The sequence below is a fragment of the Dendrobium catenatum genome, unplaced genomic scaffold (assembly GCF_001605985.2).
Source record: "Dendrobium catenatum unplaced genomic scaffold, ASM160598v2 fragScaff_scaffold_1374, whole genome shotgun sequence".
Lineage (NCBI taxonomy): Eukaryota > Viridiplantae > Streptophyta > Magnoliopsida > Asparagales > Orchidaceae > Dendrobium > Dendrobium catenatum.
This window is the reverse complement of record NW_021319836.1, coordinates 145,385-166,019: the sequence shown is the minus strand read 5'-3', so window position 1 is coordinate 166,019 and position 20,635 is coordinate 145,385. Positions and strand designations below refer to the sequence as shown.

The 20,635-nt window shown below is 35.6% G+C and overlaps 2 protein-coding genes across 3 annotated transcripts in view; both read left to right on the top strand.

Annotated features, from left to right (window-relative positions):
• The window catches only part of LOC110095371, a 51,596-nt gene that overhangs the window by 7,183 nt on the left and 23,778 nt on the right, over window positions 1-20,635 (top strand). The gene's annotated exons all lie outside the window — the stretch shown is intronic.
• On the top strand, window positions 12,883-14,183 carry LOC110095372. Its single transcript, XM_020820890.2, has one exon. It carries the CDS (start codon window positions 12,982-12,984, stop codon window positions 13,948-13,950), a length of 969 nt encoding a protein of 322 aa, XP_020676549.1. The 5' UTR covers window positions 12,883-12,981; the 3' UTR covers window positions 13,951-14,183.

The window sequence follows — 20,635 nt, the reverse complement described above, 5'->3', positions numbered from 1 at the left end:
TCATAAGAGATTTAGTATTTTTTTAAGATAAACTACTGGCTATTGTGGTGTCAACATAAAAGATTAAAATGTCATATGCTTGCAACTAATGTATTCGTAACTATATTTCAGAAGTCCATAAGCTAAAGATTATGCAACTATGAAAAAAAGGTACTTATTAACTAACATCCTACCAAAAATCTAATTATAGAAATTATTACTCAAATAACCTATGGATTCCCATTTGAAGCTTGAGAATGTTCAAGTGAGATGGGCCTCAAATATCGGCAACTTATTTGAAATTTGGATACTATAGAAAAAGAAATGATGATCAAAAGTATTTTATTAGCATAAAAATATGATGACTTAAGAAAATAGAATTGTTATAAATAAATAAGCATTAATATATATTGTTGATTGACCTAGAAATATCATCTCTAATTTGAGCCACCTCTACTTTTTCCTCATCAAATATGTTAAGATTGACATGCATGTTAGGATTTTTATCAACATGTTGCTCTATTCTATATTTACGTGTCGAATGGGAATTGAATTTTCATCAGTATCACATTCATCGAAACTCAAGATCAATATGTGATAAATGCCTTTGTATATAGTTATCCAGAGCCATTATGACAATAACAAAAAGACATTTCTTGAAATTATATTTTGGCATATCTCTCAGAATACCTCATTTTGTCTTTCTTGAAATAATATTTTGGTAGTTCTCTCAGAATATCTCATACTCAAAATGTACTATCTATTACGCTTCCAAGTGAAGAGTATGTCTTGTTGAATATTCCATGTTGACCCTATGCTGAAATGAGTGCCTCGTGCAAAATCTGGTAAATAATGTCATGTTTGAATTAGATTTAAGAAATCCCCATTGCATAGTGTAACCAATCTCAACTAGGTAGAACTTCCTTGTTGGGATAAAATTAGAAAAGCCTAGCATATGAATAAAAGTACAGAAACATAAATTAATTCAATAGATCAAACATATACTTGTTGGTGACATAGAAAAATTATATATGCAATCCATGACACATTGGAAAATGCATGTGTTGGATCCTCCTACTTGGTGTAACCAATGTGAAACACTTGTTGAAATCATATATTATGACCATTTGAGTTGGTGAATTATATTGGCAAATGTACATAATTTATTTTTCAATCGAGTTATGTGCCTCTAAGTGTGTGCCATTAATTGCCACAATACAATTCTTAAAATATATTATATAACTATTTGCCATCAATTGGCTTGATACAATTCTTGAAATATGATATATAGCAATGATCATGGAGAAGCTTTGATGGAATATCATGAAATTGCTTATCAATTAGGGTTGTAATATCCATTGCTACGTGAATTAATGCTTTATTGTAATCTTTATAAAAGGGTTGTGAGCACATAGGTGACTATTATAATCTCATTGTGTCAGGATGTATGAGGTGATGACCAACACATTCATAGTGATAGTTCTTATGAGACATGTTATCCATGAAATGATTCAAAATATGCTAAGTAGATCCGTAAGAATATATTATGATATTTTAAATATATTAGGAAATCTCATAAGATATCCTTATATTAGCTTGTCTATTCATTTATCTCTATTATTGACTGACACCATGCATGGCCTTTAGTAGTGTATAGAATATAATAACCATGCACTAAGTATGTTGCTATCAATGTACTGTTAACTTGAGTAGGGCCTATATGAACAACAACTGTCCCCACTTCTATTTCAGAATGATCACTAAAAAGATTTGAAACCTCCCCAACCATTTCCAAACTGCTACAATATAAATCAGAAAATTAAAATTTTATGCAAATGAAATCAAATATAACATTTGTAAACTACTAATGATTTGATAAGTTATATAACTAAATAAAATTGAGCTCAATTCATACAATATAGGTATGAGAAAAGGAAAATAAAAAGAAACACATAATAAATTAATCGATCTTAATACAAAAATAAGTCTTATAACATGAAATACGTGAAATACTTCACACAAAAGCGTTCAATGTAGACATTACAGATAGGTCAAAAAAAAAAAAAACATGTAATAGACCATCCGTAATTGGTGCTCTCATGATGGCCTTCATGAAAATTTCCTTTTCTTTTTATCTTGAAATCAGGAAATTAAAACTGCTACATATAAATCAGAAAATTTAAATTTTAAGCAAATAATCAAATGTAACATTTAAAAACTCCTAATGATATAATAAGTTATATAGCTAAATAAAATACAACTCAGTTCATACAATATAGATAGGATAATAGGAAAATAAAATAAACACAATATATTAATCAAACTTAATACAAAAATAAGTCTTATAACATGAAATACTTCACGCAAAAGCGTTCAGTGTAGAAATTACAAATAGGACAATAAAAACAAAAAAACATGTAGACCATCCGTAAGTGGTGCTCTCATGATCGCCTTCATGAAAATTACCTTGTCTTTTTGTCTTGAATGAAATTTGTTGCGATGTCATAAAATTCAACATCCTCAAAGATCTCAGGCATTTGAATGAGTTCCTCTAATGCAGCAAGAATCATAAAAACTCTATGTAAGGAATTTAATGTAGTCATGAGAAAGCTAACTGATCATGAAACATCCTCAAGATCCTCAACGTGATTCATAATTAGTTGTTTATCACTTTATCTAGATCGTTATGCTCTTTTTCTTGTTGAATGGGCTAGCTGCAGGGGCTTTTTTTGGTGTGGCATATCTACTATCACCTTCAATTCCATTAACATGTACATTATATGACTCATCTTCTTGGCAGGCTTCATCATCAGATTAGTCTTCATGTCCTTTTGATTTAAGTGGCATTACTTCATAGTTAGGAATCCAAATATCATTATCGGTAGGTACTAGAAGATCAAATATCTTGTCAAGTTTGTCTTCCAACTCAGGCATTACTCTATCATATCAAAACGTTTTAGTAACATGTATTACCCACTCCACATCAACAACTTAAAATTATACTAAAACATTAAATTCCACGAAAATTTAACAGTGATGTAAATAAAGAGATTAACTTGTGATTTCTTCTTCCACCACGCATCTGAAGCATTTATTATTGTATTTATTGGATTCTATCATGGGCTAGCCTTGCCACACTACAAGTTTTTCCACAGCTTCCTTTCATTTAGTTGATCCCATTTTTTTATCGTGTACAATGATGCCTTTCCAGTTCACTCGCTAAATTTTTTTATAGGTCTTTTTTGGAAGTGAATACTTAGCTCTGTTTTCTTTTACTAGTTTAATTATTGGTGCATAAATTGCTTTTTGATAGTTTAGTAAAAATTATGAAGATAGGTGCTAGTAAAAATTATGAGGATAGGTTAAAATGCAGAATTAACTTAAATAATCCTAATAAATATATGGGAAAAGTTTAATATCTTTCAATCTTCTTGTATTTAAAAGCTTTAGTATGAATTTTTAAAATATTTATTTAGCCTAGAATTACAATGAAACTAATTACATATAAGGAAAAAAAAAACATCTAAAAGTAAACTATTTTTCTAAGTTAAAGACTATTTGCTTTTGGTGCAAAATAAATAAAATTTAAAATATTACTAAGTAAAATATGATATAAATTAAGGCAAATAAAATGATTAAAAAGTTAAACAAGTAATAAATATGGTATTTGGAGAAAAATGATTAGATTGACCTACCAAAATGATCCATAAGTATATATATGCTCCCTAGAACTTTCCAGATGTAATATGACTTTAAATGGGGATTTCTTACAAAATTATCATCTAAAATGATTAGATTGGCTATTGAAAGTTTGTTTTTATCTCATATATTCTCATGACTTTTTGTATATTTCATATATGCATGATCTATTTATAATGAATTTTTAAAAGCAAAATCATAACTCTTAAATTCTATGTAATCTTTAGAATTCATTGTAGTTAAACCTCTTGTAGTTGAACTTGCTCTCATTGTAGTTGAATCTCTTGTTGTTGAGTTATTAAATCATAACAAACTTTTGATCAACTTTGTTAGACACCTCTTCGATTTATGTTTAAAATAGCGCGCGCTATTTGCACCACATGTGAGCCATGGTGCATTGCGCACGGCGCAAAATAGCTGCCAAATTGTTTTTAAATTTCGGTATACTTATGAATATTTTTTATATTTAAAAATATATCTATATTTTAAGATAAACGACTATTCATTGCCCTAATTTCACGAAAGATTTTCTGTTTGCTGCATCCGCCGAACACATCCCGCAGTCCCTAAGTCGAGGTCGCTAAATCTATCCCGAAGTTGAAGGTTTTCTGTTTGCTGCATTCGCTACTTCCGCCGAATCCAGCCGAATCTGTCCCGAAGTTGAAGTCGTTATTTCCGCAGAATCGTCCTGCAAAGCAGTGCTTCTGCCAAATCCGCCCCCTCCTTTGTTTGTTCCAATAAAAAATCTTACTAGCTGACTCCGATTTGTAACCTCCGTCTGTTCCGCACAGCTTTGTTGTTTTGCACGGCTATTTCTTACAAGAATTTACAACTTAGCAGGTATGCTCGGTACCTCTAGATACATGCTCGGTACCGCTAAGTAAATGCTTGGTACTGCTATGTATCTGCTGGATACCGTTCGGTACCGCTAGTTACATGCTCTGTACCGCTCGGTACAGCTCGGTACAACTAGATACACGCTCGATACCACTAGGTACACGCTCGGTATCGCTAAGTACATGCATGATACCGCTCGGTACCGCTACGTAAATGCTCGGTACCGCTCGGTACATGCTTGGTACCGCTAGTTACATGCTCTGTACTGCTCGGTACATGCTCGGTACCGCTAGGTACATGCTCGGTATTGCTAAGTACATGCATGATACCGCTCGGTACCGCTATGTAAATGCTCGGTCCGCTCGGTACATGCTCGGTACCGCTAGTTACATGCTCTGTATCGCTCGGTATAGCTCGGTACAACTAGTTACACGCTCGGTATTGCTAAATACATGCATGATACCGCTCGGTACCGCTATGTAAATGCTCAGTACCGCTCTGTACATGCTCAATACCGCTCCCTAATTTCCATACAAATGAACCCCGCCAGGGGGCGCGCCCCCTTGGACCCCGGCAGCCCCCATATTATGTTTCTTGGACAATATTATGTTTTTTTTATCTAAATTTGTTTGCTTTTAGGTGATCATAAAATGTCAGATTCAGTTCAATCTTTAAAAAAAGATCCAACATGGAAATATGTTATACTAACAAATGAATCCGATAACAACAGTGTGACATGCATTTTTTGTGGTAAATAACAAAAGGAGGAATTACACGCCACAAAACAACACCTCGTTGCGGGTTTTAGGAATGCAAGGTATTGCTTTAACTGTCCCGAGCACATGAAGTCTGAAATTAAGGCATCCATGTTGAAAAAAAAAAGATTTAAAGGAATAGTTTAATGACATATCAAATGTCAACCTTGCTGAAGAAGAAGGAGAAGACTTTGATGTGATGACTGATGATATTTCAGTTGCTAAACCATACAAAATGTTGCGGACAAATAAATCTAACACATCTAGTCAATGATCGACATCTACATCTATCTTCAAAACATCACGACCTAAAGGTCCATTAGATACTTTCCTTACACAAAATCCTGAAGATGTAGTAAAGCATATAAATGATCAGTTTAACAAAAAAATGGATGCAGCTAAAAATTAACTTGTGTACAAATAAGTTAAAGAGCAGCTCATACGTGAAATGAAAACATCTTCAATTCATAGTTGACATATAATTCATCATCAAATCTCTTAGTGGTAAAAAAGCAACAAAACTCCATGAAAACTAGAGTTCTCAAAGAAAGGGATAGAAAGAGGTTCAGAATTTTTCACCTAATTATATAAGAAATTAAAGTAAGCATGCATGAAAAGCTCATGGTCCTTGAACCATTTTAATGCTACCCCGAGAATCACCACACAGATCACCTAAAAGCCTCGCCACAGCTCATCTCCCATGCCTTGAAAATTACTACATAAACTACAAGAAGGTCAATTGACAAAATAGCATGACAACATAGAATTACCAAATAAAGCCTTTTGTATCACGCATTCTGCTCAAATATGGAGGATTAGATGATTTCCAAACACTTCAAAGAAGAAATAAATCATTAGTCTCCCAATTTCTGGAACTTCAAATAGAATATTGGCTGTACAGATTCCCATAGAAGACTTGCCCAAGCCATTTCGACCATGGCTTGACCATTATCAAGAAACTATTACAGTTCAATGTAATGATGAATGGCATTTCTAGTTTTATACTTGATATATCATATTTCAAAAAATAAATCGGAAACTATTTGAACTCCAATTTCAGCAAACTTAAAGTTGAACTAAAGGTATCAAAAATACAAACCCAACGACACCAAATTCAACCAAATCTGAGCTCAAATAGGCCCAAATCAAAGACCCGAAGTGTATTTGGAAGGTTCAATCTATAATTTGGAATATCAAACAGTTTCCAAACGAGACATGCTTATAGTCGAATCGAGTGACTCGACGAGACAAATCCAACGAGCCCAAGATCGTCAAATTCTAGTATCGTTAAGACATTCAAATGCCCAATAAACGATCTGCGATCAAGGGATTCAAAAACGGCCGTCCATTCAAACTACTCCCAATTTACCCTTGGTCTTCCTCCTATTTACCGACCATGCCACTCTCAGAAAACTATAAATAAACTCCTCATTTCTCATGAAAGGGGAGTTCAAGCATGAAGAGAAGAGAATGAAGCAAGGAAGCATGAAGAAAATGAACAGAAGGAAGAGGGCTCTATTGCCACCTGACTCCTCGACCATTGTCAGACTTCTGCCCGAACGGCGTTTGACGCCGGAGTTCTGCCCGATAGCCAATTGATCCCGGAGTTCTGCCTGACAGCCGATTGATGTTGGATTTTTGCCCGACCGTCAATCGAAGTCGAATATTTGCCTAACCACCAAACATCTCCGAATTTTCGATCTCCATTTGTAACTGAATTTCAATCTGGGAGTTGATTATTGTAATCTGATTGTCCTCAATTTCAGGGATGGGTCAACCACTTATAATTTAAGCAAACACAAGTGGAATCCTTTCAACTAGGTGTGGCCCCCGTGGTTTTTTCGTTTTTCAGGATTTCCACGTAAAAATTATGGTGTTACATTATTTCTTTTGTTTGTGTGCTGGATATCCATACAATGCTGAGACGAAAATTTTCTAACTCTATCTCTATGTATATTCTAGCTCGTAACAGTTTGACGTCATCTATGGGAATTGAACCCACAATTCTAAGTATTTCTTCAATGGCAAACATGCGTAGCAAACACATCTTGGGAGCCTCCCGCTCCAACACCCACCAATCCAAGAATCAGTCTATGAATCATGGACGTCAAGTATCTATCTCTTTTTATCCTTAGGGCAAAACACAGCTAGAGAAGGAACTTCAGGACCTTCCCTAGAAGAACGTATCTAAAAGATGAAAGAATCTCAAATGAGATCCTTCAACTCCTGTGAGAGACTCGGCAACCGGTGCTAGGACCACAAGAGAAGGTTCTTCTCCCTCGAGATCCACCACTGGCAGAAGATGTTCAACTCAAACATCTCCACACAGAGATTTTTCTTTCTCCGCCAAGGAGGCATATGAAATCGCATCAAGATAATGAACTTACTGACACTACAAGTTCCTACCCATCCTTTGCATGAAGGTCGATAACCTCGCTTTCCTTCGGACATCCCTGAAGACTTAGTCCGACCGCATGTTGATGAGCTCCCTCGTAATGCCCTACGACATGAACTTCGAAGATTGGTCCGAGAAGAGTTTCTCGTGGGAGGTGTAAGACAACCACTTAGTTTGTGTGACTTCTAGGAGTCATCACCCCTAACTGAAGTTATTCTTAAATACCCATTCTAGCAGGATTCAAACTATCGAGTATCTATTCCTAAAATGGGACATTCAACTCATACGAGCATATTGATCACTATAGAACTATCATGCATATGCAACGAGCCTCAAACATGCTCATCTGCCAGGTTTTTCCTTCTGCCCTCAAAAGAAAAGCTCAAATGTGGTTCTATTCAGTTCCAACCATAACGATCCTTACTTTTGTCAAATTAGCCAAAGTGTTCATCGAATAATTCATTGTTAATCGAAAAAATTGCTATGGATTCTTCTCACTTTTTTGGGATCCGCCAAAATAAAGGAGAAACATTATTGAAGGAGTATTTTCAATGATTTTCCATTGAGGCCCGGCAAATTTCAGGAGTAGATCCAGAATTGCTGATATGAGTCTTTCTTAGAGGCCTCCATCCTGGCCTCTTTTATTCGGCACTCATATGACACATTTCATTCATACGTCGACTTAATCCATCGCGTGGAAGCACAAATCTTTACATATGAAGTCATAAATGCTCACATAAAGTAGTTTGAGTAAACAAATGAAATACGAGTGCACCTGGGATGAATAATTCGTTCTCACAACAAAAGAAATAAGAGAAGAATAATATGCCTCATAGGCCTCCAATTCCATAATAGGAACCTTGATAGGAGGAGTATACATTATTAAACATATATCGAGAAATGTATTGATGACCATTCGAGATCAAGAGAATGTGAAGCGACCTAATCCTTTGAAGGCGAATACAAAAAATCAAGATTAATACTCTCATTTTCATCGTAATTGTGGCCACACTATCGAAGCTTATAAGCAGCTCAAGGATGAAATTGAAAGGGTTATCCGCCAATATTATCTTCGACGGTTTATTTGAGATCCACCTACTCGAGAGGAAGCTCATCCCACTTAGGGGCAAAATCAATAACAACAGAGATAACTGTTGAATAATCATCTAACAGTTTGTTAGATTGAGACCATCGCGAGAGGCCCCTTATTATCTAATCAGGTCTTATTGGCGTTAGATGAAAATTTAACACCAAATAAGGCTCGATCAATTATTCTATTATAATGATTTTGATTTGAAGGAAGTAAAAATCCCTCATCAAGATCCACTTGTGATTCATGCGGGGTTAGGTGACCTGTGTTATAATGTCAAAAGAATTATGATAGATAATGGAAGCTCTGCGGATGTCTTATTCTACTATACTTTTCTCAATATGGGTCTCACCATAAAAAACCTTCAACCTGTCAAAGGACCACTATATGGAATTGATAATCGACCTATACGAGTAGAAGAGATAATTAGTCTTCAAGTTATACTAGAAGAATTTCCTCAACAAGCTACTCACATAATCCAATTTATTATGGTGAAATTAGAGTCAGCTTATAATACTATTTTTGGAAGACCCCTCCAGTCAATCTTTGGACTTATCACCTCTATTCCACGCCTCAAACTAAAATTTTTCACCTTTGTTAGGATATGTATTTTTTATCTCCTAAAAATTTTACTCTTAAAATATCATTATATCAAGATTTTATTATATTTTAATTCAATAGCATATCATTTATGTCACTAAGATAAAATTTTTAATTTTATATACATTTTAAGGATATAATGCTTGTTGTATTATGGAATATTTATGACAATAGAGATATATAGAGTTTAGCATCTAATTTTTATACGGTGATCCAAAACATAGATAAATAAGAGAGAGTGTAAGAGTTATAAGAGACACTAATATTTTTAGGTGAAAAATTCTAAAAAATGGGAAAAGTTATGGGGTCTGACCCAGTTAAAATGATTATATGAGTGTTTATTATTGATTACAAAAAAGTCCCTTCTTTGGAGTGAAGGCCTTAGCTCAATATAGTGAATATATATCATATATAGCACATAACATGGTGGACGATGGAAGAATCTAATGATATGAAAGTTATTCTCAAGAGAGCGTTGGTCGATTCATTCAGCCAATATGGAATGGAAGGGAATGCACAATTTAGGTGAGTTGACTACTCAACCCTATTTTGTGCATTGGAGTTGCCTATTTGACCATCAATTGGTCCAAGCTCATGAGGTGGAGTTCAATGGAGTGCATGATTGTTGTTTGAATGAATTTTAAGAAGTCTAAGGGAGTGGAGTTGATGTTTTAACAAGTGGGTGAGTGTGTAGTAGGGTTGACCAAGTCAAACCAACCATGGTTTGACTCATGGCAAGCTTAGAGATACTTACACCATACATTGGAATGATTGTGAAGGGTTAATGATGCAATCAAGAATTATCATTTTATATTTTATTTACTTATGTTTTGGATGCTATGTAATTTTGGACTATATTTTTTTTATGTGCCCTATGATGGAAACCAACTCATGATCATTCTTGGATTTGGTGCTCTTAGTTAATTTCTCTCCATTGGCTTTCCACTTATGTTGAATTTATTTTCTTGCTCCTTGATGGCTAAATCAGTATTTTATCTTTGGGATATTTTTTTCTTATTGGGCTTGACCCATCTCTTCCCATGTTGGTTGACTGTTGGTTTTCCAAGCTGATTTCGGATTCCCTGCTGTTGATACCCCATGCTAAATTCGGATTCCCATGTTGGTTGGTTGTTGGTTTTCCAAGCAAGCTTTTTGGTTTCCCTGCCACTGACCGTTCATTTCCCTCCTTGCTTATTCCTAAAATATTGTTTTTTCTTCTCAAAAAGTGGTTGTATTGATTATTTTCTATTGACTAGTTGGATTGTTGTGTGGCACAATTATGTGGGTTATTGGGCATTCTTCTCCTATAAAATATGGCTAATTTGTTGTTGGAAGGGAGTTGTTGTTGGTGTAAATAAATTCAAACCTGGGAGTTTTCTTCCTAGCTTGAGAGCTATCTTATTCCTACACCTATTTCTTCTTCTTGGTCTTCTATTTATTTTTTCTCTCTATGGTTTCACCTTCCACTTGTATCTTTATTCTCCAAATATTTTGAGTGTAATGTGTTGTTGTGCTCCGTTTATTGATATTTATCGGAGGAGCCCTGACTTGAGCTAGATCATAATTTTTTTAGCAAACCATTGGTTTGATTTTTTTCCTTTAAGCATCATTCTTTATTTTCATGATTTGCATGTGAGATGACCTTTCTAGATTATTCTGAGGGTAGTTCATTTTAAGTTTTAGTTTGTTTCTTTACAAAAATTTCTAATCATTCACTTATATATGTTTACTATTAAGTTTCATTATGTTGGTGTTGGTTTATGTTTATTGAAAGGAAGTATCTTGTTGCCTTCTTAGTGTTCTTCTACTTAGCTATAGAACTTAAATTTCATCAGTTAAGGTGCTTGCTTTGATTGAATGCAATGGATTGACCCAATGTTGACTTGGTTTGACCAAGCACGAGTTGAGTTGTCCAAGTTAGTTGATGATTAGGTTAGGGTGACCAGTTATGCCCACTTCATTGGGAGTGGTAATCATAAAAGTTTGGTGAAGATCATGTTCCATCTGGAGCTTGATTGAGTGTAGGTAATATGCATCATCAATTGGGCTAGCTTGAGCTAGCCCAACTAGGTATGATGGATCTATTAATGGCTGAAGGATTTAATGATGGATGATTTACTGTATGAAGTTCCTAGTGAAGTAGTTTGGGTCATGACTAAGGTCATGGGGGTTAGTGCACTAGGTCAACTGATTGTAGTGCAAATCAATTGATTGTAGTTCAATGATTTTGGATTTTAGGAGTGATGATTGATCAATGTAGTTGGATATCTAGGGGTGATTGAAGTTTGATTGAGTGTATCTTCATTGATTGTAGGGTTGATTGATTTTTTGCTTGAAGTGTAGGTTTATTGATTGTTGATGATTGAATACTTGTTTTGAGATAATTGAATAGTTGACTGGAGATGATTGAATGCATAATTGATGGCTAGATGAATAAAAAACTAGATAATTGTCAACCATGGAGTCATTTATCAAATAACTGTGGATTATGGTGATATGGGTCAAATGACCTCAGCTAAAAATGAGGTAAACAATTTTCAATATTCTCATAAGAGGCTAAACAGACAATCTAGACATTGTAATATTGTTTTCTCTAATCCAAGGAAAACAAGACTTTGTAGTATTTATTTTAAATAGTGGACAATTTCAACTAGATTGAGTGTAATGTTTTTTTTTTTGTACATCTCACATAAAATTAGTGTGTCTCTTACGATATTTTTTTATTCGTGTATGTCAATATTCTCATAAGAGGCTAAACAGACAATCTAAACATTGTAATATTGTTTTCTCTAATCCAAGGAAAACAAGACTTTGTAGTATTTATTTAAATAGTGGACAATTTCAACTAGATTGAGTGTAATGTTTTTTTTTTTTTTGTACATCTCACATAAAATTAGTGTCTCTTACGACATTTTTTTATTCGTGTATGTGAATTTATGAGTGGGTGGCGATGAGAGCAGAGTTAGCTTTCCTCGTATATGGGCATCGATAGATATTGAACTAATTTTGAATACATAAAAAGTGAGCTATTATGTGAATTTAGAATTCATCAAAATTTTACTCTGGATTCATTTTTCGCCAAAAACAAACATCAAAATTCTTAAAATCCCTAAATTTGATGTACTCTACACTCTTTTTTATCAAATCAAGCAACCCTTAAATAGTAGATTGAAAATTATAATTATTTATGTTCAATAAAATCTTTAGCACTAGATTCACAATTACACCATTTAAAAAAGTTTTTATAAAATTTTTACCATGTTTAATTCTACCATATATCTCATTTTAATAAAAAAATTTCTTATATTTCAATCAAGAGAGTTCCATTTTTAAAAAATAGCAAAATGTTATTATAAAAAACAAAAATTAAGTAAATATATTTATCTTCTAAATATCAAATTCCCAATTTCCAAAAATAAAAACGAAAAAAACAGAAAAGGTTAAAATGTAACCCAGGCGAAAACCTCCATTAGAATTCCACATGTCCACTTCGCTCGGCGCCCACTTCCCATCCACAAATCCTATCTTAGAAGTTTTAAAACCCCCCACCGACTGCACAATTTAACAAATCCCTCGGTTCCTTTTTCTTCTTCCCAAATTCACCTCCTATCTACCTTTCTCACGCCATGGATCTGCAGCTCGAGCAACTGCAATCCCTGAGCTCCGTCGACGTTCTCCGGGAATCGGCGGAGATCCCTCGCGCCGCTCCCCGCACCTTCAGCTTACTCACCCTCGCACTCGTCTTTCCCCTCTCCTTCGCAATCCTCATCCACTCGCTATTTACTCATCCCGTCCTCCTCCACCTTGAGCAATCCTCGTCATCTCCTTACTCTTCCTCCGGCTGGTCTCTCCTTTTCTTCTATCAGTTCATCTACATCATATTCCTCTTCATCTTCTCTCTGCTTTCCACGGCCGCCATCGTCTTCACCGTCGCCTCTCTCTACGCCGCTAAGCCCGTTTCCTTTACGTCTTCTCTATCAGCCATACCCCCGATCTTTCCTCGCCTTTTCCGCACTTTCCTCTGGGTGTCCCTCCTCATGTTCCTTTACAACCTCGCGTTTGCTTTCTCCCTCGTCATGCTCCTCGTCGCCTATCCTTCATCGGATTCCCCTTTTTTTCTTATTGTCTTATCACTCCTCATCGCCGCCTTCATCGCTGTCCATGTCCTTATTTCTGCCCTATGGCACCTCGCCTCGGTCATCTCCGTGCTGGAGCCCGTCTGCGGCCTCGAAGCCATGCGTAAAGCACGTCAGCTCCTTCGTGGACGGGCTCGAATGGCTGCTATACTCATCACCGGCTATCTCTCAGCTTGCGGGCTTATCGGCTGGGCTTTCCGTGCCTTTGTCGTCAAGGGCCCAACAGAGGAGGGCAGCTTCGGCCTTGGTGTTCCCGCTAAGGTCCTCGTTGGCGGAGGCCTTGTGGCGGTCCTCGTCCTCGTCAATTTTGTGGGTCTATTAGCTCAGAGCGTGTTCTATTACGTTTGCAAGAGCTACCACCATCAGACGATTGACAAGAGCGCGCTCTATGATCATTTGGGAGGATATCTTGGTGAATACGTGCCGCTTAAGAGTTCGATCCAAATGGAAAACATCTGAAAAACAAACTGTAAGAGACCTGAAAACTCTAGGAGGTGTATTTCTTTCATGTGTAGTTATACAATGGTGGGATTGGATTGCAGAGTAACAATTATAGGTTATCGTCTGTTAAATTTCTTTTTAATATATTTTAATTATCTGGGTCGCTTGTACTAAACTTTGTTGATCCTGGGGTGCTATGAATATTTAATTGATTTCGGGTGAGTCAACCGGGGGCGAGCTAATTTGAATTACATGGATGGTCATTTCGTTCAGGTATTGTGGTTTTTTTTTTTGCGATATTTTTCTTTCTAGTTCTCTGCTAGATTTTACAAGAGGGAAATGATTAATCTATTTTAGGCTGGTTATCAACCGACATTATTGTTAATGATGTGCTTTTGAGTTGATTCTAGCCACCCCCTTAAAATTTAAATATATCATATTGAAGTTATTTGATATGATTTTGAGTCAATTGGACCTTGGCTGGAGATCTTCTTGAATCATTAGATCTAATCTCGAGTCAAGTCAAATTTTGTTCTAGTATGCGGCGATCCAATATTTATTTGAGCAAGCATGGATGCATAACTTTGAAGCAAGCTCAATTGAAGCTAAAAACCCTATCCAACCTTAGCTAATTTTTTATCACTTAAGACAAGCTCTTAGTCCAACATACATGCATATGTTGATGCATATATATAAACATAAAGATGCATGCATACTTTGATTCAAATTTAAATATACACATAAATATCTTTGTATGTGCATTTAGAGATGCTTGGATATGTATTTTTATTTCATCTTGAGCTTGGTTCAATTCAAATTTGATTCAATCTAGGATTGGTTCATTAGTTTGCTTATTGAGTTTGATCCAAACTAAAAATCAATTCAATTTTTAAGCTAATCTTGAAATTTTGAGCTGGATTCACAACCCTTTTAGCCATCATATCCATCATTTTGTGAGGGGTAGGGGTTAACTAAGTTGTTAAAAAAATCTTTATTACAATATACTGGCTTTTAGTATAGTTGATGTTCTATCCGCAAGGTGGAGGGTGAGACAGTGGGAATTGTTGATGCAATAGAATAAACATCAATGCTAGAGACTCTACACTCTAGTGAACGGTATGGTATTTATTGTAAAAATCTTGTATGATTTCTGCCAATTGGGGCCCACACTCACCAAGACTTTTGCCTTATTGGTGAATTATTGTTCATTAATTATGTATTTTTCCTTCTATTTATCCTAAGATTGTATGAAAATTACACAAATATTAGAATGAAATACTCAACTAATTCTCTTCAATCATTGTCATGATATTAGATCTCTAGGTTTTTTCCTTATCTTGTATGTTTTTTATAACAACCTTAATTGTTGCATCACCAAAATTTTGTGTTAGACCAGTCCACTGGGCTGGTCCAACCGGTCCATACAGCGGCTTACGGGCAACAGAGGCGGAATGTCTCCGCCTCCTGTACGTGCCGATCAAACTGCCCAATCCAACATAGCTGTTTATGAATGATTTTTGAGGGAGTTAGGTGAGAAATTTGAATGTAGGGACTGTTTAGATATTTCCTTTTGGATTATATACATTAAATAATTTTTCCCTAGGGTTAGGGCATCTTGAATTTGGCTGAAATTTGAGATCTCTTAGATTTTTGTGCTCTAGCAGCGTCTAAAGATTTTGGAGTGATAGATCCTCCGCTAGAATAAAGGATCAATTGTATCTTGGTATTTTCTGTTTTCATATCATCAAATAATACAAATCATCTACTATTTTCCTTATTTATGTGGACTTTTGTGGAGAATTCTCGTTGTTTTCCAAAGATTGCTAGAAAATTCTTGAGATCTTCGAGTTTTTCCTATCAAATTGGTATCAGAGTGGTTTCTGGGTTATTTTTGGGTTGTCTTTGGAGAATTCCTGCAGCAGATTTTTTTACTTTGGACTGAAGTTTCTATTATTTTTAGTCGGGAATACAAATTTTTGAGCCTAACAAAGAGTTGATGATATATGATAGGAAGAAAGGTTGAAGTATTAGAAGGGGAGATCGGACAAATGAAATTTAAAATTTCAGATCTCCAAACTCAAGTTTCAGATTTAAAAAAAGATATTTCAGTCATCCATGATAAGATCGATTCTAATTGTTTCATCATGGAGGAGAAGTTGAGAAAAGTGCTTGAGGGCCAAACCAAAAAAATGCCATTGGAGGTGAGGGAAGTCACCAACAGCTAGGGGAGTGGGGAAAATCTTAAGCCATTCAGACGAAGGGAGGATCAAGAGGTGGAGATTTCAGAAGGAATAGAGAAAATGCCTCACCTAGGGCCTATTCCTAGGGAGGAGTCAGGTAGAGGGTATGTGGAGAGGCGTGAGGGGGTTGGGTATGAGTGGAGGGGTTTTGAATTTGAAAGGAGAGGGGTTGAATTTGAAAGGTGAGGACTTTATTATGATCGAAGAGGTGTCGAATTTGAAAGGAGTGAGGTTGAATATGATTGAAGGGGTGCTGAATTTGAAGGGAGAAGGTGGGCTTGTGATGAAATGGTTGGGTGCGAGCAGAGGAGGGATGATTGGCACAATTGGGGGGAACCCTTGGGGAATGGAAAATTTTGGAGGAAGCGGAGTTGGCAGAGGTGATCAAAGGGTGAGGAAACTGAAGATGCCTATTTTTGAGGGAGAGGATGCATATGGGTAGATCTACAAAGTGGAAAGGTATTTTACCATCAATAGTTTGACGGAGGAGGAGAGACTGACAACAAATGACCTATACTTGGAAGGAAAGACTTTGGCTTTGTACTAATGGAGGGACATGCGACGACCCATACAGAGTTGGAGGGAGTTCAAGGATTGCCTGTTCAAATGATTCTGAACCGGCATAGGAGAAGACTTCTACGAGCAGTTCTTCACCTTGACACAAGATGATTTAGTGATAAAGTACCGGGAGAGGTTTGAGTACCTTGCTAGCTGATTGGACCGCCTTTATGAGACTGTGCTAGAGGGGAACTTCATGAAGGGACTGAAACCAGAGATCTGGGCGGCAGTTAGAGTGATGAGGCCTTGTGACTTAGGAGAGGCTATGGAGCTAGCTCAGTTGGTGGAGGATTAGAGGCACTTGGAGAGAGGAACGGGAGGCAACATCTCAGTAGACTCGTACAAGATGACCACCACCTTATTGGCATCCAAGGAGCCAATACCGGATACTCTTCAAGGGACTATTCGGGGGACTTCGAAGGAAAAAATTGCAGGAGTAAGGCCTGGGGATAACTTCAAGAAGCTCACAAAAATGGAATTACAATAGAAGAGGGTGAAGGGGCTCTCTTTCAGATGTGACGAGAGATATACTCCAGGGCACAAGTATAAGGACCAAACTCTTTAAGTTCTTACTCTTTGTGATGAAGAGGGAATGGGGAAAGTGTCGTCTTTCCACCTTGCGGACTAGGTGGGTCTTTTGGAGGGGAGTATTATTAGACCAGTCCAGTCGGCCCATATTGGACCAGCTTACAGGCAACAAAAGTGGAACATCTCCGCCCGTCGATCAAAGTGCCCATTCCAACGGAGCTGTTTAGGAAGGATTTTTGAGGGAGTTAGGAGGAAAATTTGAATGTGGGTTACTGTTTAGAGATTTTCTTTTGAATTATATGCATTAAATAGTTTGTTTTCCTAGGATTAGGACATCTTGAATTTGGCTGAAATTTGTGATCTCTTAGGTTTTTTGGGCTCTAGCGGTGTCTAGAGATTTGGGAGAGATAAGTCCTCCTCTCGAATACACGATCAATTGTATCTTGGTATTTTCCGTTTCCATTTCATCAAATAAGACAAATCATCTACTGTTTTCCTGGTTTTGTATGAATTTTTGTGGAGAATTCTCGCTGTTTTCCAAAGATTGTTAGGAAATTCTTAAGATCTTCAAGTGTTTCCTATCATTTTGCAGCCTTCATTGCTACACTATATTCTTTTTCACTTATTTTTCTATAATTGTAGCCTTCACCATTGCATTGTCGCAGACATTTCTCATTACTATAACTTTCATTGCTGCATCATTGTTAATTTGTCCCATTATTGTAGCCTTTATTGCTATATTGCTGCATTTCTTTTCTTTTCTATTTTTTTATTGTGAACATATCCACTGTTTCCCTCTCCATAAAGAACAATAACAATACCCACTTACTCTTGGTCTTGAGTTCTCTTAGAATTGAGAGATTCAATTTAAATCGAATGGTAGAGTTGCAAAACATTCATTCAACATACTGATTGAATGGAAAGAGCTATCTAAAATGGACGCATATGATTCATAGGCTTTTAGTGGGAAGAAGAAATTGGGCTTTTATATGGCATAAAAAGACAAAAAAGCTTGCTAGGAGCACCTACAAAATGTGCACAACAGACACTTATACTATATAATTCTCAGGTATTACTTCTTCTCATGCCTTTAAAGTTGTAAAGTTGTCAATTTTTAGGTTACAGATCATTGGTTGAGGGGCTACATATCATATTATCAATTCAAAGATTGATTTCATATATTGCTTGTCCTATCAACAAGGAAATAACTATGGCCATATGAATCTTTAATGCTTTGAGCCCCTCAGGAGAGAGGTACAAAAAAGGTACAAATGCTTTGATTCCCTCACGAGAAAGATATGTGTTTTCTGATGTCATTTCCAATAAAAAAATCATTACTTTGTTACCAATTACCCAAATGAAGAAATTTTATTTACAAATAATTTTTTTCTCATAGATTGCCTTTTGTTATCCCGCATCCCAACAAACATCTGTATTGTAGAACCAGCCACTCCCAACTCAAGCATAGCAGCCAATACCAAAATCACTCTCTACTCAATCATTACAAATTTACTTGCGAAGAAAGGCATCTCAATCCATGCAAGTCCAATCAATTGAATCCTTGACACTGAATCTTCCTGGGAAACCATGAAGCCTACGAATGAATATACAAAAATTTCTACTAAGCATGCATTGCTTTTTTTTTTTTATTCATCATATAAAAAGACTTCTCATAATTATCAATCTTTTTTTACAAGCGTGCATATTATTTTTATCCGTAAAATAGTCTTTGAGGCTTTAAATAATATGAATTGGAAGAATACTATGAGAGAAGAAATGAAACTATGCCAAAAAAAAAAAATAGAACACGAGAATTGACAAGTTTGCAAGGAGAAAAATCAATGTGATGTTGATGGGTTTTTACTATTAAATACAAATATGATAGTTCACTAGAAAGGTTTAGAATTAGACTAGTGACCAAAAGGTTACACTCAGATGCATGTGATTTATTATTTGGAAGCCTTTGCTGAAGTTGCTAAAAATAATACTATTAGATTTCATTTTAGCAGCTAATAGGGATTGAAAGATATAATAATTTGATGTGAAGAATACTTTTTAACATGGTGACCTTAAGTAGGAAGTATATATGGATGTCCCGTTTGGATTAAGCTCAAATATAAAATGAAATGTGTGCAAGCTAAAAAAGACATTGTATGGATTGAAAAAATCTCCAAGGGCGTGTTTCGAAAGGTTCGCCAATGTAATGCTCATGGGATATAAATTAAGTTAAGAAGACTATACATTATTTACGAAACACATGTTTTCAAGGGGATTCTTCACACTTGTTGAGCTTAACTACATTTTATCATGACAGATAGTGACTTGGAAAAAATGGAGAATTTCAGGAAAAGATTGCTTTAAGAAATTGAATTCAAATAATTAGACAAGCTAAAGTACTTCCTTGGCATTTAAGTTTCACATTCTTGGTATAGAATCTTCATATCATTATAAAAATACATTATTTACATGTTGAAAGAAATGAATTAGTTTGGATGCAATCTTATAGAGATCCCTATGGGATTTAATTTTGAACTTGGAGATATGCCATAATACATAACATCATAAAAATTTTCTATTAGAAACAGATGGGAAGACTTATTTGCTAATCACATAGTAGACCTGATATTGTTATATTGTTTGTGTGGCGAGTCAATTCATACATGATCCTAAAAATTGCACTTCAAGGTGGTACATATAATCTTATAATATTTGAAGGGAACTCCAAACAAAAGAAGTCTATTTAAAAAGGAGAAGTCTTTGATTCATACACAGATGTGGATTATGTCGGTTTTATGGTTTACAGAAGGTCAAATTTAGGATATTGTAACATGATCTAGCACAAAAGTTGAATTTAGATTTAATAGTATTGGGGAACTACAAACTATTATGGTAAAAAAATATTCTGAAAGATTTAGAAGTTAAATGGAAAAGTTATGTGAGGCTCTATTACGATAACAAGTGCAACAGGACCTACAAAGCATTTTGAAGTTGATAGGTACTTAATTAAGGATAAGCTTAATTGTGGTTTACTCTTTACTCCATTTGCAACCATAATGAATAATTTGTTGAAATTCTCGCCAAGAGATCATCAAGGGCTGTCTTTCAGAAATTATCAGGTAAGCTTGGAATGGATGGCATCTATTTATTTGCTTGAGAAGATGGGGTGAAACACTTGTATAATTTTCTCCAATTGGGACCCAAACTCACCAAAACTTTCACCCACATTTTTTCCTTGTCCACTGTCACCTCATTGATCCGTGGGATCACTGTCTACTCATCAATCCATGCATTGATATAATTATTATGCGATTATTGTTCTTCCTACTCATTAAACTATAAACTATTGTAACAATTTAATTATTATTCTCTCATTTTAT

Bases quoted from the DNA above. Each gene is read 5' to 3' on its own strand.
- LOC110095372 (XM_020820890.2), top strand. From the start codon at position 12,982: ATGGATCTGCAGCTCGAGCAACTGCAATCCCTGAGCTCCGTCGACGTT.